The 24,376-nt window shown below is 40.1% G+C and overlaps 1 protein-coding gene across 1 annotated transcript in view; it reads right to left on the bottom strand.

The window, feature by feature from the left end:
- LOC140235076 (carbonic anhydrase-related protein 10-like) overlaps positions 1-24,376 on the bottom strand; it is a 92,676-nt gene that overhangs the window by 29,176 nt on the left and 39,124 nt on the right. The window contains exon 2 of the mRNA XM_072315112.1: positions 5,326-5,376. Within this exon, the coding sequence (XP_072171213.1) occupies positions 5,326-5,376 (51 nt within the window). The remainder of the gene's footprint in view (positions 1-5,325; positions 5,377-24,376) is intronic.

Raw genomic sequence — 24,376 nt, 5'->3', positions numbered from 1 at the left:
GAGGAAGAAAAGGAGATAACATGCCTTGCAAATCGTTGGAACTTACAATTGAAGGGGTCGGTGCAATAGAGTGCTAACCCACACTTCTGTCAAAATTGAGTTACATGCATTTTCATAATCCGTATCCTTCACTCTAACCTCCGTGAAAATATATATCATATTTGAATTCAACCAATAAGATGGTAAAAAATGCATGCATTCATGTTTTATCAATGTACACTGTATGGACTTTCCAAACATTCAACAGCGATTATCTCAAAATGAACATTGTGTGGGTTAGCACTATATTGCACCGACCCCTTCAATTTTATTCATTAATCTTTTTTTTTTTTTTTTGCGCTCGACAGCTAAAGGCTTGTCTAAAATAGGCCCCTCAGGAGTATACAGGGAGACAGACAGAGAGAGAGAGAGGGGTGATAAATAGGAAATAGACACAGAGAGACGTGGAAAGGTGGTAATAGGTATCAGTACAAAAACGTCACTCACAGAAAGTACACGAATGTAAATCACACATAGATATCACAGTCATATGCATTAGTCACCTACACTTGCACTTTTTTTTTTCAAAGGAAATTGCAGTATTCTTTCCGCTGAATAAAAGACAGTCTTGGCAGACTTGTCATGGGTTGTGTGCCATCTCTGTTTTCATGACTCAGAGCTAAAAGCCGCGATATCAAGATTTTGACATTTGTGGTTTGTTAATCTCCTCGTAATGATCGAGTCTATGCGCATGGGCATATTCGATGTGTATTCAATGAGTTAATAAAGCTTAAATATAGTAAAGCTTCAACTCTGGATGTCAATAGAGAAGCCACGTCACATATTATATAAACCGCCACAGAGAACATGGTACCTTGTTTTTATATGCCCTATGTAACTTATAGAGTGCGAATACGAGTCATAGCTAACCTGTAATTCCCCACTCCATCAAAAAGTACATGGGGTAATCTGACATGTTTGCAAAAGTGACCATTGAGAGAGTGAAAGTAGTGACAGAAAGGTTAATGACTCCACAGACCAACCCACTTTGTCCCTCTTCCCCGTTCTGTAATTACCATTGGCACGTTTTTCTTGCTTTACTATACTGCGCAGTTAGCAAAATCTACGAGAACGTCCTATGGGGGCGAAGTAGCGATCTACGGTAGATCGTAAAGTGTTATACCTCTGCGCGGTGAATAAACGCTACTTTCTTCAAGAAGGAAGAATAAACAAAAACAAAACAAAAGAATATGAAAGACACTAAACACAGGGGATATAACAGCATTAAAGATAACAACAACCAATCGGCACCACTTCAACAGTTAGTAGTGGGGGCAACATACGCTTTGTAAGTATCTAGTAGCAGTATGAATATGGAGTATAAATAGTATCAATGGCTGGAAAGGCGTGCTGGGGTACGCGTGATTGTCAAACATGCCCCAGGGTACAGCTGGAATCTCGCTTGGTCTGAACGTCGGGCAAGGGGGTGAAAGCACTCTTTCTCATATTTAGGTTACTTCTGACCGTTGGCCACCACAGGGCAATATATACAAACACACACCACACACAACACACACACACACACACACACACACACACACACACACACACACACTTACTCACTCCCACACTCTCCAATCCATGTTTTAATCCCGTCAAGCTTTAAAAAAAGGGGGCACCGGCCTACATTATTAGGGGATGCGGTGGGTGTGATTTGATCGGATTCTTAATAGATACGGGTAACACAATATTTTTATTTCAGAATATTGGTTTGAAGTGGCTTTTCTTTCCATTTCATCAGCTGGAGCCGACGGATTTTTTTTTCTATTCGTTATGACGCATCGTTAATGACGCTCACATCTCAATGCTAAAATTCTTGTTGAAAACAATCATAAAAAAGTTCTAGAATAAGACAGCAGACAAAAGAGCAGCGTTAGAATAAACATTTTCTTTAGAGGTTGACTAGCATGGCATGGTAGATATGTGTTAAAAGATGTCTTGATGATGACAATTCATAATCCTTAGAGGTTTTGTATAGGCTTGACTATTTCTTCATCCATTTTGAATGTCATTTTTCTAGCTTCGTGAAAAGAAAGGTGCGACGATTTTTTTTTGTCTTAAGTGAGTCACCATGTTATTCAATTGTATCTTAAATTGCCGAAGCCCTGTTGATGCTTCAGTGTGTTACATTCGAAACAGAATCGTTCATCACTTCATATCAGTTAGGTCATCCCCCCATTTCCCTCATTTTTGTTTAAGGACACCATAGACTGTGAAATTTCACACATCTATAATATGCTAGGAAGGTGTTTGAGTTTGCAGTCAATTGAGGCCATCTTGTTGCTACGCACAAATGCACATTTTAATGTGTAAAACAGGATATACTGTACTGAAATGTCTGAATAATTCATGCTGTAGTCAGTGAATGCAGTTCATCCGGAGTCGGTCACCCAACACGCTGTACGTTGTGGAATAACGTCATTTTGAAAAATTGTTCGTTTTGATAGTATCATCTTCATTAGTGACTATAGATAGAAACAACAATTTTACGATAGGGTAGTGCAGTATGTGTATGATTACAATTCGTGGGGGATATGTCATAAGTCAAAACTAAGCTCCTATAAGTGACCTCTAACTACCAGCACTTTGCACAATTCCTTCGTCTTTTCAGAGTGCGTCTATTCCTGGGGCCCCGCTCCTTAATTTGGCAAGAACACATGCAAAACTATCAAATGAATGCGGTTTGCCCAAGGGGAACGCCGCGGGCGTGTTATGTGCGACGTTTGGCGGGATTTGTCTTCCACAGGCGCCAAAGCAAGCACCACTTTTCCGGCAAGCGCAAATTGCGTTAACGCCAAAAAATTACGTCGAGGGAAAAGAGGTAACGGCAGGGAAATGGCACGGTGTCTGCGGTGCAGATTTCTAGCCAGGGGCTGTATTTTCTTATCTGCGGGGTGTGGTACGACCGCTTACATTGACACGAAGCTATACTCTTGTCTGCATACGCCAGGCCGCTATTCGGTCCCCGATCACCGCGATGGAAGGTGGGAGGGGAATTTGGACATTAATCTTGCATGCGTGCCGGTGAAAGGTTCGGCTCGGCCGACACATCTTCGAGATAGATTCCAGTCGAGAGGCTGTGAAAAAAATGAAAATTGGCATTCAATCTTATCTGATGTACATTGAAAACGTGACAAGCGCCTTCCGCCACGTCCGGAAGGCGGGTTTGATTTCTCCATAGACGTTTGTTATCGCGTAAATGTCAATTTAGATCACCAGCGAAGTTGCTATACGATTTTAAGATATACTTATCTTATTTTCAAAGCTACAAACACTAGCTTGACTCCTCAGAGGCGTAGCTCGTAGCTCAACTTAACTCCGAGGAATGAAAATGAGTACATCCATTCCCCTCCCCCCGCATCCGAGAGGTTTAAATATTTTGTCCTTGTAAGCATTTTAATGGTATTTTGTTTCGCCAGTGTCATAGCAGAAATGCGAAAGAAAACTTGTGAAGAAGGTCTAAACTTGAAAGCGATAATCGGCAAGATTCCGGTAAGCCCCACGACAGACTGGAGTTCGGGCAGAAGATTTGGGGCAAAATCTAAGTTGCATCCACTATTTTCCTTATAAAAATCCTCTCCGGTGTATAGTCTTGAGCCCATCTTGAAACGGTCATCTTGTCAAAACCCCCTCTGTATACTGCCCAGACCGTTTAGCATCACCTCCCTGTACCTTCTTGAGTATACAGCGGATTAGTCCTTTAAACCGTGTTTAAATGATTAAATAGCTCTGTTTAGCTGATGTGGCATGAGTCGTCAAAGACGAGATAGCGCACGCTGCTGCAGTGATAAACGCAGACGTCCAAATATTTCTGGCCAGTACGAAGTGACGACATTATAACACTGAAAGATTGCATGGATGAAGACTGTGTGATATGCAGTTAGAGCAGGAGAGAAAGAGAGATGTAAGTACATACACATGGTGATTCATTAGGTGACTGTGTATCGGACAGTTTACTGTATATCCATGCACCCCTTATTTCACAAGCGATCAACATCAATTCACCGCCTCTCTTATCACGCTATATGCCGCGAGTTTTCTACACATTAAAGTCGAGGGGCTCCGCCGAGCGGGGGAGCTGTGCGGAGTAAATCAACTCCATTGGAATGGGTACGTGCCGCGGAATGAAAACGTTATGATAATGGCGGAACGCGTTTTCCAGCTGCAAAACTCAGCTAATTATTTGTTGTTCAAATCGAATCTGATGGCGCTTAAGTCGCACTTGACATTCTGTACAATGTTCATGGGAGTAAGGCCATTAGATGTAGCACCTAACGTGTGATGAACACATTTGTTTGTGTGTTAGTATGTGTGGGTGCGTGTGCGTGTGTGTGTGTGTGTGAGGAAGGGGTGCTGGCACTGGAGGAAGGGACACTAATGCAATTCTTGGCACATAGTTTCTCTTGATTACAGAAAAATATGGAAGAGCAAAATTAATGGCGACTTATGTTGTTGTTGTTTGTTTGTTTGTCTGCTGCTGTCTTTTTTCCTTTCGGTTAGTTAATCAGGACAAAAGTCCTTATGTACGTGCAATCATACTGACGTCACTGAAAAAACGTTTCACACACACACACACAAACGATTAATCTATAAGAGTTTATAATCCAAACCCAGCTTAAGACTGTAACTCCTTAGAAAATTGAACGCACTCTTTTACACTATTAAGCCCGTCAGAAGAATGAGGGTTTTGTTGTTGGCATCACATCAAGCAATATTCAAACTTAACACCCAATATTAACAGGAAGAAGTACAGACAGACACCTACAAAAATGCAAACACAGATTCTCATCATTAAGAGAGCACTGAAGAGAGGGAGAGTCGTTTTTTTTTTTCTCTGTCAATTTGTCATATGAAAATATTAAAGGCAAATCAGTGCGTAATGAATTTTTGATAAATTAATTTTCATGATGGTAATACATTTATACATGATAATTATATAGATAATAATATGAATATCATTAAGCAATATACACAAACATAATCATATTCGCTGCATTATAATGTGTAAGAGTTAGTGATACATGGTATCACGTGAATATTCGTTCGTTCGTATTCAAAATACATTATTGTAAATCACATGGATGTGACAAATTTACACAAAACCTAACCAAGTGACATAGGAGCAATGCAAAAGTCTATACTACATGCATAACAAAAATCACTGTAAAACATATTTTGTGGTTGTAGTACAGATTATTCTTTATATTTGTGTGCGTGGGTTTGTGTGTGTGCGTGCGTGTGTGTGTGTGTGTGTTTGTGTGAAAAGTCATTAAACAGTAATCTCACCTTGTAAGCCGTCGTATGACCACACATCCTTCCATGAATCTGCATCGTCGGCTGAAGCGAAGAAAAAAGGAACAATAAAAGATATTAATCAAGCAACCATAAAGATAAGAATTAGTGGAAAAGTAATAGTAGCTGCTTGATATATATATATATATATATATATATATATATATATATATATATATTGTCTAAAGACGGAGAGAGGGGATGAGGGCTTTAAAAAGGCAAGCACACACACGCTTGACCAATGTAAGTGAAAATTACGACTTATCCATGATCTTTTGAGCCATCCTGCTGCGTATGATAATACAATCCCAATCTAAACTTGTTGTGTTTTTTTTTTATAGATACGAAGCATCATTTAGCGTCAGTTTTTCTTCATCAACACAGAATAAAAAAATCACTTGATAATCACTTGGACTTCCGTTCCCTGCATGACATGTGTTGTTTGATGTGTGTGTATGTGTGTGTGCGTGTGTGTGTGTGTGTGTGTGTGTGTGTGTGTGTATGTGTGTCCGTCCATTTGTGTATGAGTGTGAATGACAGACTATTTCCTTCAAACCGTCTCACTCATCACCACAACAAAAATGGTCGATAAACATGAAAATATGTTTGTGATGATACTGCACCTCAAACCATACCATGGGCGGGATTGCTGATGCCAGACATTCCGCAAGGGAAGATCGCACAGATGTTTCTAGATGATGACGATTAGTCTACTTTCCAGTCGTAAGTCTTGCTATTTAGGTTTTTTTTTTCTACTTCTCTGTAACATCTTCCTTATCTTATTTTTTTTTTTTGTGTGTGTGGACACCATCCTATCTACCATATTTACTAAGACTATAATTATTGATATTGTGTTTGCATAATTATGTACTATATCACTATATCATTCAAATTTATGAAATTCTTCCGTCGAGATGTTTTCATTGCAACTGATTGACAAATTGCCCTACGTCGATGTAGGGCAATTTGTCAATCAGTTGCAATCACTATATCATGTTGTATTGATCATGATTCTTGATTATTCCAAACATGTTTCCACATTTTTGAACTAATTCATATTACAAGATCATAAGAAAAAAATGATGGTTAAGTACTGTCAAAAATGTACACAAATTTATTGTGAAAACAGTCAAACAATACACAAAGCTCCCACTATTCTGAAATTTCCTGTATGGAGATAAATAGAACTGGGCTTGTACGATGGCGGACCGCGTGTATAGGCGTTCAACACGAAATAATGCTGCATCTATAAAAGGCGCGAAAGATCTCGCTTTAATTATAGCGAGAGCAATTATCGGCATTCGATAATTTCTGCCTCATGTCACGGCCGATATCACTCGCGATGATCCGAATCATGATGCTTTTACCCGTCATAAGCAATATTGAAATCAACAATAAAAACGCTTGGGTGTTGGTAACGATCAAATCATACGTCAGACCCCACTTTAAAAAAAAAAAAAGAAGAAAAAAAAAAACGAAGAGCGGCAATGCGGATTCCAGCTGACGCCGTGAGCATCCTCCACTGCTCTGTTATGTCATCTTCTTTAATCTCAAGCATAAAGTTTAGTCCGCTGGAAGACCAGCGGTACTTGAAAATCGGCCAAGTGCAAAGCGAGAGTAGCTCGACTTAGTCCAACTGGACCACGAAACTCCCAGGCGTCTGCACGCATCAGTCTGGAGTTGACTCTCATCAAGCAAGAGGAGACGGGAGCGGCAAGGAACACCTGCCGTGGATCTCTATCAATTTTCTCGCGACGGGAAGAAGCCCGGAAACTAAATAACGGCGAGAAAAGAAAAACACAACAGAATAATAAGCAACACACCGGACTGCCAATTATGCGAAAGATAAACACCGGCGGGGACATAATGTTCAGTGTTACCATAGGTTCTCCAGCGCAAAGTGCGTTGCTCTGATAATATGGGAGGGAGGGAGGGCGAAAAAAAAAAAGAAATATGAAATCATATATAACCAAGAGGTGTGTAATTAGATTATTCGGAAAGGGAGGATGAGCATTGGTTATTCATAATCAACGGGGCAGGTAATACTGATTTTGTTGAATAAGCGTTCTTTCCTTTCATCGGAGCAGTCTTATCTATTCTCATTGGGCAGCCAATGAGGTATTATTATTTCGCGAAATTGATGACGAAAGACATTTTTTATAATATTCGCTCCCCAGTGGCTCAAACACGTCAGAAGTCAAGCACAAACGCGAAAAAGTGCATGACCAGTGACGCTCACCGCCGCGCAGCCGAACTATCTCAACCACGTGACAATCAAGGCGTTTATGTCCTGAAACATCCACATACAGATATTAATTCTAGAGAATTAAGTGAAAACAGCAAGAAATTTGGCGGTCATTTTACAATCATTTATTTTTGATGGTGTTAATGAATTCAGAATTTCGAGAAAAAAAAAACACAAACCATTTTCTATTCTGAATTGTGTAAGCAATAGACATGCTATAGAGGAAAGGCTGATTAATTCTGTCCTTAGAAATTTGTGGGTATAAAAAAAAAACAAAAACAAGTTGACCTAAGAAATATTTCTTCTCTACAGGGTATAGGAGAATACATCTAATATTATTGACAGAGAAAAATATTAAAGAAATGATGTGGTGGCCCTTATCATGAAAGCAATCTTTGTTTTGCTGAGGAGCTTATTATATGCAAACGGGGACATACAGATATGTAAGTACCCTTTAATGGAGTAATTTTCGAATTCTGAAATAATTGTGAGAATTCAAAGGATAGCTGCACACCATACGTTATTTTGATTTTTGTAGTTAAAGACAGACGAACGGAACGGTCGATGTATACCTGCAATTTTCATCTAAGTTGTATACATTTGTTCACTTTATAGTGAATACCACACAAATAACAAGGGACAATGTTGAATAACTGTATCTACGTAATATATATATATATATATATAGCTATAGATATATATACTATATATACGAATCGCATACAGTTATCATAATCATCATTGTTGTTTTTATCATTGCTACTTGACTAGTAGTATTATCACCATTGTTATAATCATCACATCTCACGCCTCTCTCAATGGTTTGTACGCAGAAGTGTCAGAAAAACCATTTGTTCGTATAATATTATTTTATAGTATATAGTATTCATATCATTAACTTTAACCCTTTAGCCCCTTTCTTCACAATCATCGTTGTTGATAAGTTATCACAAGACTATATGATTTGATGTCTCATTTATGTATCACACACACACACATACACACACACATACACACACACACACACACACATACACACATATATATATATATATATATATATATATATGCTTTAATGATGTTGTGCGTACAGGTGATAATTATCAACTCCTCCAATTTCCATATTGAATGCGGTTGCTACTCAAACCATCGTTTCCTGACAATACGCGAAACCTTGAATTTCCAGGTCTTACTTATTTTTAGGTCGTATTTTAAGGAAATCTCCACTATTCTGTTTGCGTGACTTTACTCTTTTTTTTATCAAAGCCAACAGGAATTTGATGCCGAATAGCACTTTAAATAGATCGAGGGCGCCCTTGTAACCTCCCCTAATGGGAATATGTTTTCAGTGTAATCAATGCACAGGGACATTTCTGATAGAACGAACAGACTAAATGAACTAATGGGGTTTCAGTCGACATTGCAAGCACTCATGAAGAAAAAAAGAAGAAGAAAAGCATATCTTTGCCATAGTGGGACGATTCCAAATGAGGTTCATTAACTCACTTTAAAATCAAAGCCGAGGTCAAGGCAAATGTATCAGCTCAAGTGTGACCTTTGATTGAAATACACACCGAGTAGATCTGATTCAAATACTCCACTAATGTCCTTCGAGACGATCCCTTTTGGGCGAGATATAGCCTCACCGTCGAGAAAGAGATCAGTATATCATACTAGCCGGAAATCGCACGGATTTTCTGGTAAGGTTATGACAGTATGAGTACATTGACGGCCGTGCCCAAGCCAAACGAATCGACAACGTTTGGTTGGTCTCTTGCTGCTGTATATAAAGCTATGCAGACGATTCATTCGGAATCGGTGTGTGATCGCAAGGACAGTTTGTCTATTCAGTTTGGAGAATACCCAATACATTCTACCAAATATAAGGGGGTATCGCTTCACCAGAGGCGATAGTCATAATTCAAGTAGCAATATCGGTTATTACTCGATATGAAGCGACCGGCCTGCCGCAGGAAAAGAAGAAAGTTTTGTTATTGATCTCTGGCAGAGAGGGAGAGAGAGAGAGAGTGGAGCAAATACAGGAATGCAGCCATACAGGAATAGACAATATGTGGAATGTGAAATGTTTCGGTGCAATAAAGCAAGTTGTTTAATCATTCTCAACGCATACTCATCGCTATTGATGTTCGCAGAGAAATCACAACGGGATAGAACCTCGGAGACGCTTGAAGACGTCTGCCAAGTGTTGCTAAAACGAAATCGACAGGCCAAACGTGACCACTCGATATCATTACGTGCATTCCTCTCTTTCTCCCTCTCTCTCTCTCCACACGAATGGAATTTGTATTTTTATCGATCCCTCCTAACTTGAACTTTCTTGCCATCGATTTTCTTGGGATGAATTACTAACTCAATTGAGTATAATAAGTGAGTCCAGCGCAACATTCCCTTGTGTACACGGCTCAAAAGCGTGATCATCACTCAAAATTTCCAGTTCTTCTGAGATTTTTATTTACCTGAGCATATTATTCGTCTCTCTCTAAACGCATGACTGCTTTCCTAAAATCGATAATTCTTCAGCGTAACTTCTATTTCTAAAACCAAGTGCTATTTGGGGTCAGTGGCTGTTGTTGGTCCTTTCGTCAAATAAGAGCTTTGTTTTGTTTTTACAAGTTTCCATCCAGATCCGGTATAAAAAAATCTAGGACACACTCCTGTTACAGACCCAATCAGCGTGGCCTGTTTTTTCTCTTCTTTTTTTTTAAAACCTAAATGACTGTTTTCCTATGTAATCAGTTCTGATTATAGTTGATTCTTGATGATACAATATTGTACTTCCATATCTATGGTGAATACGTCTTTTTCAAAGCCAAATCATCATGTACCCATTATCTTTGGTCATTCAATAATTTGACAGTTTCAAAAGTCACATGAACCCCTGACACAGATTTCAAATACACAAAACATGACTGAGCTCTGAGGATTAAAACCGCATCAAAGGTGAACACAATCATGACGCAAACATGAATGTATGGGACTACCATTTGCACTTTGCACTTGAATCTTAAAGACGATTGGGTCTTTAACCAAAATTCGGCATTGTAAATGCATACATGTAACAAGAAATGGTTTTCTCCTCGAAAGAGATAGGACATGTAGGAGGAAATCAATATTCACGAAAGACTCGAAATGCTCTTCATTAAGAAGGCATCGATCTATTTTGAACGCGCGATATTCATCAGGTATTTCAACTTGTTGAAATCTTTCGTGCGAAATCTGTATGTTACGCAGTTGTTACGTCTTTCTATGTATAATGTGTCCTGTATGCTTCTGTGGGCACGGATAGGATTAGAGTGTATCCGTGTCTATATTTGTGTTATTGTCTCTCTCTATATATGAAGAACTTGCTTCCAAAAGGCGCTAAATCCATCATTTTTCGACAGATTTAGCGCCTTTTAGAAGCAAGCTCTTCATTATATATAGCTCATGCGTAGGTGTGAATGTGAATGTGTCTCATGCCCTGTTAGCAAAGCATCGTCGTTTTCGTAGAAACACAATTTCAGCGGGGAGAAAGACAGGGGACGGGAAAGATATAGTCTACATTTCTTGGAATCGCTGAGAAGAAGGCGTGCATAATAGGTAGGCTGAGGGACAGGAAAAGAAGAAAATCGAGGGAAAAGGTCCATATGTCTAAAGAAATGCCAACATATTCGAAGAGTTGCCAACTTTTTTTTTCTTTCAGGAGAAAACAAGAGTATTTTCTGCACGTTTTCATTACTTTTTTTTTCACTGATTATCAGTCAGACAAGACACCATTTAGTGTATCTTACCCAGGAAAGGAGATGCCATCGGCCCTGACATTGAATGAAGTGTTGAACCTGTCGGACGGCAGGCGACCATACCCGAGCCACTTGAACAACCACGCACATGGTCAGAGAGTATCAAAACAATTAGAGTCCACTCGGACAACGCAGCAAGTAGCCGACAGAACGCACGAGTGTTTAACATGTTTCGCTGTCTCCGTTTGACGAACACTCGAGCCAACTGCTCGGCGATGATTTTCTACGGCTGTATAGCGGTTCATAATCTATTCATTTTTTTTTTGAGGGCATTAAACTGCAGTCCGCCGATTATATTTACTTTCCGTCCTTTTGTTTCACAGATTAAATAGACATTGTTCATCAACTAGTTTATCAACAACTACGCAAACAGTTAATCTACGACTAATTAAAAGTACCCCATAAACTTATTTAGAAAATAGGGGCGATGTTGATGCACTTTTTCAGCACTTAATCACAGAAGCATATTGCGCCTGATGAGAACAACATGAAGGTTCATGGACTACATATGCCCCTGGTTTGCTCATGAAAGCACAAAGAAGAATTTATGAGGATGTCTAATGAGGAGTTAATTGTTACACGTCACTTTGGTGAATAATGGCGGGAAAGTACGACCCAGTAGCTAGCTGCCACCGTTTTTATGCCGCCATTAATGGCTCCAACAGGAGCGTCGGAAGCTTGTGAAGTCTTCTGCTGGCGATAAAAGAGTGAATAAAGAAAGTGCGCCTCCACTGGTTGGTGAAGGAATGCTGTCAGTTTGAGATGACGTTCTCAAGAACTTTTTAATTAATTGATCACGAATGAGACGCCAGAATTCCTCGTTTGCCCCTCGCTACAAAAGGTTATACTTTGTTATAAATCTAGCAATATACAGGGTATGTACTCAATAACGTTGGGAAAATCATGTGAGAAACTGAGAGAAGGTTAAGACGGTAGAGAATTTCCGGTATTAGGAAAGCTATCACATTATCTGATTTGATTTATTGTTAATTATGGAATTTTTGTACTTTGTAACATACGCCAGGGACAAATTGGAAGAATTTATTGTCGTGGATCATAGGAGTAAAGTGCAATGCCTAGCAACAGCAAAAGTAGCACCGATATATCACATAATAACGGATGATGCGCTATGACAGACGCGCACGAAGAAAAAACAGGATAAATCAATCCCAACTTTGTCGGCTCGTTATAGAGAATCCAGTTACCCAAGTAAAGAAATATCTTTAATCGCTTATAGTTGGCTAGTGTGCTCTTAACATTACCAGGGCACATGGATGAACGTCATGAGCTCAACATTCACGAGTCGTACAGCCAACGAGTTATACAGCCCACAAGTCACACAACCCACGAGTCAAATGACCAACGAGTCATATAGTCCACGAGTTAGACACTAATTTAGTGAACAAGGCTCACTTTTATAAGCTCGACATCGAGTAAAATAGGCCCACGAGCTATACGGTCCACCTGCTCGACACTTAGACACTGCATACATTAAGCCCCGTGGTGCAGTATCGGTCTCGTAGGCCCTTTTTGCTAGTGTCGAGCTCGTGGGCTGTATGATTCGTGGTGTCGAGCTCGTATGGGATGACCCCGGGCACACTTGTATCTGGTGTAGTCACTCACCCTCCCCCCCCCCCGTCTCTCTCTGTCTATCTCTCTTTTGATTAATTCTTTCTTTCTGAATCTCTTTTAATACTGACAAAGGTCGTGATCAGTAGTTGTCGTCTGTTGATAGGCGGCTGACAGATTATGAATCTACCGCGAAGGGAGTCTCTCTAAACTGTTGCTTCATTTAATGAAATGGGCAAACACGGTGAAGGCAATTGGCTGGATGAGACGTGACTTGGGTCTGACCAGCGTGTTGGAGACTGGTAAATACAGCGATGATTAAATTTGATGGCATCTCGTACACATGTAAACAGACGAAGAAGGAAGCGGGATGACAAACGAGAAACGAGCGATGTCTGCATGCGGCCGGCCTGATGTGAGAAACCGAATATTTTTTTTTTCTTTCAATAGCCACGAATCCCGCCCGTACTGGCAAAAAGAAGGTAAAGCAATCTTTATCGCTGCTCGCGTGCAGTGGAGAAGGAAAGGACACCACTAAAAGTGACTGATACACTCAAATGAGGCGTTTCATGAAAATATAACTGCGCCACATGCTATGGGGTGATTGTACGAAACATAATTAAATGCGTCTAAGTGCAATATCGTGCCTGATCAATCAATTAATAGTGATTACAGAGATGCACGCATCGGCAATGCACAGAATGAATAACTCTAGACATGACATGTCGCCGGTAACGTTTGCAATTGCAGTTCTCGTTGGGCATTCCGTGTTTGTAATTTGTGTGAATGTTCACGCTACATACGCATGGCAAAATAACATTTTCATCGCTTGTATAATCCATCGGTTTGTTTGTTGAGCAGATTCATCATTAAACACTAATAGCCAAACACTCTCATAATCAGATATATAGGGGCAAGGTACGTGATTATGGAATACATACACGTACAGATTACGATAAAGTTACTTTCGGGAACAAAGAAAAAGGAGGCCGAAAGACCGTAAAAAGATCGAACAAGTTTATTAAAAGTTCGAAGTAAACCATTTCTTCCTTTATTTCATGAATAGGGGATGAATGGTCTGATTTTCGTCATCGTTTCCTTACCTATTAAGCTGATTTCCAACCAAAGGTCTCTCAAATTGAAGGAAATTCTCCATAAATACGAAGGCGGCTTTGTAAATGATATCCTCGTTAAAACAGCCGATTTGAACGAAGCTTGCTGAGAAAATTGGATGCATTTGTCAGTTTTATGGACTTAGATTGTTGGACCCACAGAGGGAAAGTTAGAGAAAGAGAAACAGATCGTGAGACAGGAAGTTACAAACAAACAGAAACAAAGAAAAAGATAGGTAGATAGATAGATAGATAGATAGATAGATAGAAAAGAGAGAGAGAAAGAGAAAGACACGAGATTGCGGGGGAGGGAAGAGGCACATGATAATATTCCCGTTTGTGTAAAAATACTCATTGATGCGGAATTACAACATTTTGGAAGAATGGTATTATCAGTGTTAGCGGTAATTGAACTGACGCCAAACGTTAATGATATCCATACATGTGGCTTTGCCGAACGTACAATTTGCAATAGACGCGGTGCTCTATCATGAAAAAAGTGCATTTTTTTTCTCCAAACTTGCTACTCTCTAATCTCTTCAAAAACAAAAACAAAAACAAAAACAAAAAAGACTGAGTTAAGATCTGATTCCCCCCAAAACAAAGTGTTTTTGCTTTGCTTTTTATCGCGTTTCGAAATCTTTCACTATGTTTGTTGTATCGAAAGATCAAATCATAAATAGCCTTAATTATATTCATTTCCTATGTGAGATTAAAGATGACTTCGTTCTCAAAATTTTCACATGATGGCTGAGAATGTCACGATCTGGGTAGACCCTTATTTAAGCCACAAAAAGCCTCACACGGGTCGAATGAGCAACGTGCAAAACAGTTACCGTCGCGCCAAAAATATACTCCACGATTATAGACCGGAAACAAGAAATTCATTCATTGTGTCTCTTAGTCTTTCCACAAGGTTCTTTTTTTACGAGTCCAGGGTTTCTCATGCATATTCATGACATATTAATGTATAAGGCCTTCTTAAAGTAGGAAGAAATAGAAACAGGTGTTGCAACTGATTGACAAATTGCCCTACATCGACGTAAATAAGCACTGAATTGATCAGTGTCTTAGTAGTAGCCATGATAAAAAAATCATGGGCGTACATACTCGAGCAGGATTCGAACCTACGACCTCCTGATCACCGGACAGGCGTCATCTCCACTAGACCACCGAGCTTTCGCCCGACAGCAAGTGTTGGTTCTAATCCTTATAGCATGCAGCGGGTACTGCTTTGTTATTCAAATTTATGAAATTCTTCCGTCGAGATGTTTTCATTGCAACTGATTGACAAATTGCCCTACATCGACGTAAATAAGCACTGAATTGATCAGTGTCTTAGTAGTAGCCATGATAAAAAAATCATGGGCGTACATACTCATAATCATGGGCGTAGCCATGATTTTTTTTATCATGGCTACTACTAAGACACTGATCAATTCAGTGCTTATTTACGTCGATGTAGGGCAATTTGTCAATCAGTTGCAATGAAAACATCTCGACGGAAGAATTTCATAAATTTGAATAGAAACAGGTGTTTTGTAAAGTTGATTTTCGGCTTGACTTTTTCACCTTCCGCTTGACGTAATTTGACGGGGCGTCCAAAAAAGGGCGCTCGGTCACAGGTATCGTGCGTCTAAAGTCCTTCAGGTGGGGCAACAATAATAATCACAGTTTCTGTTGATCGAATTCCTGCCAATGAATTTACCGAGCAAGGTTATTTCAATGAGAGATCCGACGGAAAATATCGGGTCAGCGGCGGTGACGACATCAAACGTATATATAACAAACGCAACCATAGCAGTCACGTCATTCCATATAACTATCGGGTAATAACAGTCATCGCCCTTCATTCATTCCGATTTACTTATGATAGATCATCGCGACCAATATTGTGTTGCTACCAACATGAATCGTTTCACTTAATTATTTATGTCTGAATGCATGTGGATTCGATCGGACCGAGTTAACCCATTGGTTCCATTATTTTTGACTGAAATATAGTGTTAGACTGAATATACATCCAAACTTACACTGTAATGCTCTCACTTCACTTTCCTCAGGTCTGATAATTGTGTTGCCTGATGGGTTCAATGTTCATTGCACGGCGAGTCGAGTTTGTATATTTGTGTGAACTTCCTTGACCGTAATGGAAATATTGAAGGTTTGGGTTAGGTTTCGTCAGTCTAATTTCTGTTGCTAGGTGAAGGAGCTCTGTCCCAAGGTAGGAGATCACGAGGGAATTATGTATGTACCTGCATATGAGCCTTTATGTTAATGGAAGAAACACCGAACTCAACAAATACGTGTTTACTCTTAAAACTGATCGTTTTCATGGATGCAAGATACAGTCTGTTGATACGTTTGTTGTTGTTGTTGTTGTTGTTGTTGTTGTTTTTGTTGTTGTTATTGTTGTTGTTGTTTTGAGGGAATCAATGTCATAACATTTTCAACCTGATTACTATTGCTTTCATCATGATTGTTTCATAAAATCATATTGTGTCTTGTGTAGGGCGCTTCTGTTTCAATGGTTACGATGGTTATTCATCATCTACCTTTTAAAGAAACCTCAAAAGAACGAATTTTCAAATCATCATAATACCAGTGACAAATGATGCTTTTGCTCACAATTATAGCTGATATTATCAATTGGAGTAACGGTCTGTTCTAATGGTGTCAGTACTGGAAAGATGAATGACAACATGAATGATAGGAGACAAACGCGATCAATCCAGTTCCCTGGGTAACGGAAGCGAGTTTGTTGTGGATTTTTTGAACGGCTTTCAGTTCAGTGTTGTTGGGGATTTTTTTTTCTCCCCCAAGGTCATACGAGAAGAGCACCTGCGGTTGCTGGGCCCTCGGGCTGCCTCCGCCAAGAATTCATATGCATCACGGTGTGACACGTCCCCCACGGGCATACGCATCTATGTATCGTTATCAACACTCGTCAGAGACGCGCTAAAAATGGGTTGGGGGGGGGGGGAAGAAGCATGTTTCATTGCAGTGACATGATATGACTGTCGTTAAACTTAATTTTTGCTATGCATCGAAGCACAGAAACGCAGCGTACCAGAACCAAAGTGGGACTATCACAAAATTCTCTGTACGAGCATACACAATTCAAGATTAGGGCAAGGCAAGGAGCACCTTAGCAATTAGGGAACGCTGAAATCAAATTTCCCTTTCGGGACACGTGGAAAATCTAATAAGCATGTCCCACTAATATTGTTTCACTTTGATGTCATTATGTGACTGAAGTTTTATAGATCAGACTGGTGCAAATATGAGCACAACACAAGTAGGCACTCTTTACCGGAGCAAACACTGTCGTAAAGGTTGAATGCGCTACTAGGAATACATGTACACCGAAAACTTGGCAGGCGTATACCGCTCATTATACAGAACGGGTTTTAGCCGGAGTTCATTGCTGGAGCAGCGTATTATTTTTGCCATGTTGAGTCGTCTCTCTCTGATGTGTGTATATGAATTGGTGACCTCGCAAAGCCTTCTTGTGCCGGCTAAATCATCGCGAAATGCAAGGCATGATGATGAGATTAATCTATGCAATATCTTTTCAATTGTTGGCGGGAATAGTCAGACGGACCCTGAATGAGATTAAAGTCTGTCCTCAGCCCGCGCGTATAGTTCATGCTCGGCACCTATTGACTTCATGAAAATAAGTGCGCAAGCAGGTTTTTTTTATTTTTTATGCACATGCATGTTTTTGTGTTGAGGGCGTGCTGCCATATAATTATCGCATAAATGTGTTTGTGTGCCATTGTTTCATAGGGTAAAATGTGTGTGTGTGTGTGTGTGTGTGTGCGTGTGTGTGTGTGTGTGTGACTGTGTGTTGCTGTTGTTCCTGTTGCGTGTTTAATTGCCAAGTGTTCGTGGTGTGGTTACGATTGTTTTATATCTTTAGTGCACAGACTGATATGAATAAGTATTTTGTTCATAACAATAATGAAAAAAGTAAGCATTTAGTTTGTTCACAGAGGATACAATGCCCAGTTTGAATCCCCACAATAAGATCATGACTTAAGGTGAGACCATTATCATCATCAATATCACATCTATGCACAGCTTGAATGACACATTCGGTTGTTGTGTATAACAACCTACATTATCATAATATTCATCACCTTCCGTTTTTCTTTTACTTTTTTTTAGCAATTCTTTTAGTTTGCATGGAATTCACCGAAATAGACCCCATACGTATACTACACCGAGGCTTCAATTTCGATGTTTGTATGACATGACTTGAGGAATAATTATGATACATCTCCAATAGGTAACTTTTACTTTTTGTGGGGACTGTTGGCTTGGTAATCAGACAGAAGATTTCCAAATCAAAACCAGAGCTTAAATTATCATTATACACAAATGACGAGGAAAAACCAGTCGCCTCATTTCACCGATTATTTTCCTTCCAGTACTAGTACTTGTCTGTGTATTCACTTTACGAAGTAACATGCTGCAATTGATCCCTCTGGATCACATCCCCATACATTACTCCTACACATCCAATCCAGAAGGAAGCATCAGTGTTATATCAGCCATGATCGGGGGCGGGATTTTTTTTTCTCTCTCCCTCTGCCCTCGGCAAACGGGTGCATCAACCAACATATCCATTCCACTTTCCGCAAGGATCCCGGATAGATAAGTACCCATTATATCCAGTCTCCCCTCAAAAATTATCCAGTCATAAAAAACAAAGCAACCGCGGCCCATAAGGTAAGGCACTTCGATTCATAGCCTCCTCGTGCGCGCGACATAGCAAATCAGGACCTCGGCTCAAAGCACGCGTATAATCTATGGTCGGCTGTGCTGGGGGAATACGCGCACGACTTTCAGCTTTCTTGTTTAGATATGAAATCACTGTAGATTTGCAGCGATTGAAACGGAAAGCATTCTGAATCGAAGAAGGGTGATGACTCACCGCGATCAGCAAAGATCGGAAACGAAAAATAAGGAGAGAAAGAGGTGATGTAATTAATAGATCTGAACGAAACTGGGACAAAGCACTGCCTTGCTACAGAAGGAATCTACTGACGTCATGGAAAAGAAGGAAGTGTAGATTTCATGACTCCAACGAACAACAACAACATAACACAGCAAACAAAAAGAACTCAAATAAATCAAAGTGTTCGAACTCTTCGATTGACAATATATACAGTTTATTTTTTTGTGTGTGTGCAGTATTCTGAATATAATTATCATCATGACATAATAATTAAACAACAAGCAGTGCGTTGTGTTTTAGCATCACACCTTCGGCAACGCATAGTGCTAAAGAGTGCAGACCTGTTGATAGTGCACGAAAGGCCAATACGTAGACCTATCACGTTACGAGTCCGGGTTCACGGCTTGCATTTCACCCTCCTGCCTTCCACAGAGCCCCATTCCTTCGCCGCGGTGTATCATATTTTGAACGGAGGATCACCATACCCGGGAGCTAACGAAGATGTGACCAAAATACACGCATACTATGCAAAACTTCGTGCTTGCATATGTGTACTAGACATCATACACACGCACGCACACACAAACACATGCACAAGTATATATATATATATATATATGTATTCATCTAATATACACAAAATGTTCACGCGTGTGTGTGCCTAATACAGTTCTGCCCAGCTTTCGTTAACATAGTCCATGTTATTATCAGTTGAAATGTCGGTCAAAGACCTACTTTCTTCAAAGTGTAAACAGGACGTACCCAAACACTGGCAACAATCACAGGGTCACGAGTGTCAGTCTGACAGATATGGCGATATAAAATGTTCTATTTTATCGTTGTTAATCATTATTGTCTTACGTGGTTACCTTTATATACACATATCAAAATCCTTTTACAATTGACGTTGTCACAGAGAGTGGGAGGGATAGTATAAGAGAAAAAATGACTGTTTGTATATATGGCAAGAGGTAGAATGAATCTGAAGATAGATAAATAGGGAGACAGACAGACAGACAGACAAAGAAAGAGAGACGGGGAGGGGAGAGAAGAGCCCCCATAATCCAAAGAAAATGACGGAATGATATCGTACCAAGTGAACACATTTTGGAGTTCAAGAACACATTGAAACACTTCGGCTACAGACGCCTGGATACAGTTTGGGGACTCGCCCTACATATTCAAGCGGGCTCGAAATTCCTGCGCTTGAGTTTTGGCACACCGAGTATCGGTTTCAGGGATGAAGAATTACTGGTTCCTGATACTTTGAGCTGGATTACACTATTATCTCCTCTCTACCAGACTGGAGGGGGAGAGAAAAGGGAAAGGGCCGGAGGAGAGGGGCAGGGGTAGGTAAGGGGGGGGGGGGAGGGAGAGGAGGCTTTATGATATATTTTTTGGCGCTGAAATCTGACAACAGGCAAACTAGAGAGAATCTTATCATTGTGGATGGATAGCTTAATGCTGTAAGGCGCATATATGCGCCCCTCCCCCGCCCAAATAAGAGTAATAATAATGATAAGAAGGAGAAAAACTAATAACAATGATAAGAAGGATGTTTCATTAGTGCCTGGTTTTGTTGATGTTGTTGCTGCTGATGCTGCTGGTTTGGAATGGGAGGAGACATTTATGTATAGATATAGAGAGAGAAAGAGAGAAGGCAAGACCCAGGAATGGTATCGAAAATTATTATACAATAGAGATTCTTTAATTGTGAAGAACAAAAAAAAAGTCATTTGTTTTACTGTTTTTGCGAAACACTAGCAATCATCAATCTTCTCAAGAAAAAAAATCGAAAAAACAACAACAACAGCAGCAGGAAAGTCGCCTGTATGGAGCTGGAAACTCTGACGGATATGAATATTCGACAGCCTTGGACAGGTGTTTTTGTCAAAGCAGCTCCTCGCACAATGCCATCAATCTTGGGCCAAATTAGATAACCGTCCGTCCAGACCTTGTGACATTAGGTGTCCATGACGTGTCCGACTTCGGCGATCCCAGTTTGATATGCGTCTTCACGGCGTCCACACACAACATACGATCTCGCGCTCGAGACGCGGAAATTAACATTCACCCATCATCCTCGCTTTAAGTCCTTCAACCTCCCGTGCCCGAGGTAATTGGGTTTACGCCTAGGGCGCAGGCCATCCTCGGCATGCTAGGAGTTACTTTCACGGATGTTACTGTCGGGTATTTTTTTCTCCTTTTTTTTTTCGTTCTGGCGCGACGGAAGTGCGACAAGTTTAAGGTCACCCTGATGAATAGGTATTTGGTATGTGTGGAACACTTGTCAATAGCGCTTTTGCCACTCGGCCTTACTGACACGCTGTATATAGCTACATGATGGCGAAATATTAAAGAGATGCCAAAAGGAGCTCTGTCTGAATTGTGGCAAAGTTTTTCTTTCTTTTCTTTTATAGCAAATTAGAGAAGAATAGGCCTTCAACATGACAATACTGAGAAACTTTGGTCAATACTTTTATGAAACACACAACGGTTAAGGACATGGAAAACTGTATACATCAGCTAAAAAGCACAACGTGCTAACCTCGATTTTTATATTGCGTTTAGGCGGAATTTCATTACCCGTCAGGAACAATGGATGCATTCCCACGACTTGGCCGACATAACTGGTAGGTGAATGACATCTCTTGATAAAGGACTCTACCCATAAAACCTTGATAACCCCGATGGATAATATTTTTGGTTTTTTTTTTTTTTTTTTTTTTTTACTCATGGTATAAACGAATGCAGACGGGCGCATTCTTTTGCAAATGATGTACAAAAATGTCTAAACGTTGTAAAAAAAAAATGCCATCAAAACACCAGAAATTGATACGGGGGAGGGGGTTTCAGTAAACAGAAGTGTTAAACTAGAAGTCAAAATACCACACCCCCCCCCCCCACCTGATAAAACAATGAATGCCCACGGCCAGTTCCGATGTCCTGTGATTCAAGACCACCTGACAATTAAAACGGTGTTGTCTCCAACTGTTTTCATTAATAGGTGTTGCACTCTTGCATACATTGGTTCTTTAATTCCCGGTTTTTGGTGGGTCAGTATTACCTTTTCCTTTTTTTTTTCATAGAAAACAGTAAGATGATTTGTATGCTATTTTTGCGAGGTTCCAATCCGAACTGAGAATGGAAAATCACTATGGCAACTGAAGCGACCCTTTAAAATCCCCCAAAGTCTGATTTATCAGGAAAAAAAAAGAGGGCCGCGACTAGGTACGAATGGGAGGGAAAAGTAACGCGGTCCCATCATCGGCCGCAATCATTTCATTTCCTCTTTCCATCACTTTCGTGGCATGTTCACCTTGTTCCCGACCGATACCTCACTGGCAATGACGAATTCGGCGGGAAATGGGTGACGAAAGCGAGCAGGCGACACTGTTGTAACGTTCCATTACGGCATACAGGGAACAAGGGTCCACCCGGTGTCACTGCTATGCGCGCGCCCTGCTTACCCTCCAGAAATGAGAGCTCTTTGCAGCCCACGTGACTGCTGATTGCCGGTCAATTACAGGGTCAAATGGCATATGCTGGTGTGCGGTAGCATCATGGTTTGATATTTCCCAACACGCCATATCCCTACAACTGACAAAGACGGCAAAAGTCACAGCACTGAAATCATCGAAGATAACCCAGTGAATGCACATGCATTGTACAACAAATTATTTACACGCATCTTACATGTCTTAGGAAGAATGATGCATACAGATTCTCAAACGAATCCGGTTGACAACAACAACAAAACTTTTCTTTTCTGTCACAAGACCATGAATTACACTGTTATGTGTAGCTTTTTCAGAGAAACTGCGTTAAACAAGCAATACAAGAGTTATGTCAAGTGAGGAGCAACGCGAAGCTAACTTGCCAACAGTATCAACGTTACCGAAGGTTATTGAATACCGCCACACACCATCCAGATTTCTATCTGCAGTTTCCTGGGAATCCCAAAGAATGCATTTAGATTCAATCAAGTAATCACTGTGTTTCATCGGATGATAAAAACAATAAAAAGACAGTACCAACAGCATTGGAACTCTGTGGAACGACACAACATGCTGAAGGATATGTAAAACATTGAGGGCAGTTGGCCAGATTTCATGAAATATTGCTCGTGTGTTATCTTGGAAACTGGCAAAAATGTCGATGCTGTGGAATTGATCACGTTTGCACGTAAATCAAAGCCAAACCAGTGCGTTGAATGTCAGCGCGGACGGGGCCTCGCCTGAAAATGAGATGTTGATACACTTAATGCCGTTTGAGGACACTTTGAACGGAATGTACGGACTAGGCGGTGGGTGGGTGGGAGGGATGGGTTTGAAATGAACTACGATAATGGTCTGAAAGGATAGGGGGAAATTATCATAATTGCAAAATTAAATGATTACCCCGCAATTGTGGCAGAGGGGAGGAGGAGGAGGGGAGAGAGGAAAAAATTGTCTGTGCTAGATAATGGGAGGGTAACAGCTTGATGGGAATGAAGGGTAAATGGGCGATGTAGGGTGAATCTATCGGACCGATCAAACCTGGCGGGTAATGGACGGCTAGTCGGCCTCAGAGGTGGTTTGGATAAAAGGAATGCTAATTAACGATCGATTGATGAATAGTTGCGCGTTGCGTTGTGCGTGATACATCTATAATATCATATCGATGCCGTTATTCATGGACATCAATAGCGCTCATATCATGCCCTATTACGTGGGTGGAATTATTTAACTACGAACATTACATCCAAATAATGTGTAACGCATTGCTTGTTAGTCACTCCCTATCCAGATGGTTAGGTAAATGTTTTGATAAATCAAAGCATTATGTTACCGTGCACACATACACACCCCTAGTTATCATAAACATTGTACTTGTATCTACGCAATTTATGTTCGTATATATATATCTATATATATATATATATATATAGATATATATATATATATATATATAGATATATATACATAATTTTTATTGCTTAAGCATAAAGACACTGCGTATATTATCTCTTATCTATCTACGATTACATAATTACATATGTATATATCTGTGTGTGTATGTGTGTGTGTGTGGGTGAGTGTGGGTGTGTGTGTGTGTGTGTACAAATGTATACATTTATAAAGGTAGTATAAAGGTAGTATACCTCCTGGGTAGAACACTTTTGGCTGTTGTCATTTGCGTCAAAAAAGGTGTGATTTTGTATGAGTTTGTACAGCAGCATCAGCTGATAATATTATATTTGCGTTGATTTGAATGTCAATAAAGAGTATTGAAAAAAATATATATACTCATGCGTTTTCACCAACCATTTATCACAGGGTTATATGTTTGAAAACACTGGGTATCTGACAAGAAC

This window comes from Diadema setosum, chromosome 11 (genome assembly GCF_964275005.1).
Source record: "Diadema setosum chromosome 11, eeDiaSeto1, whole genome shotgun sequence".
NCBI lineage: Eukaryota > Metazoa > Echinodermata > Echinoidea > Diadematoida > Diadematidae > Diadema > Diadema setosum.
Note: the sequence above shows the minus strand (reverse complement) of the source record. Positions and strands in the feature narration are given on the sequence as shown.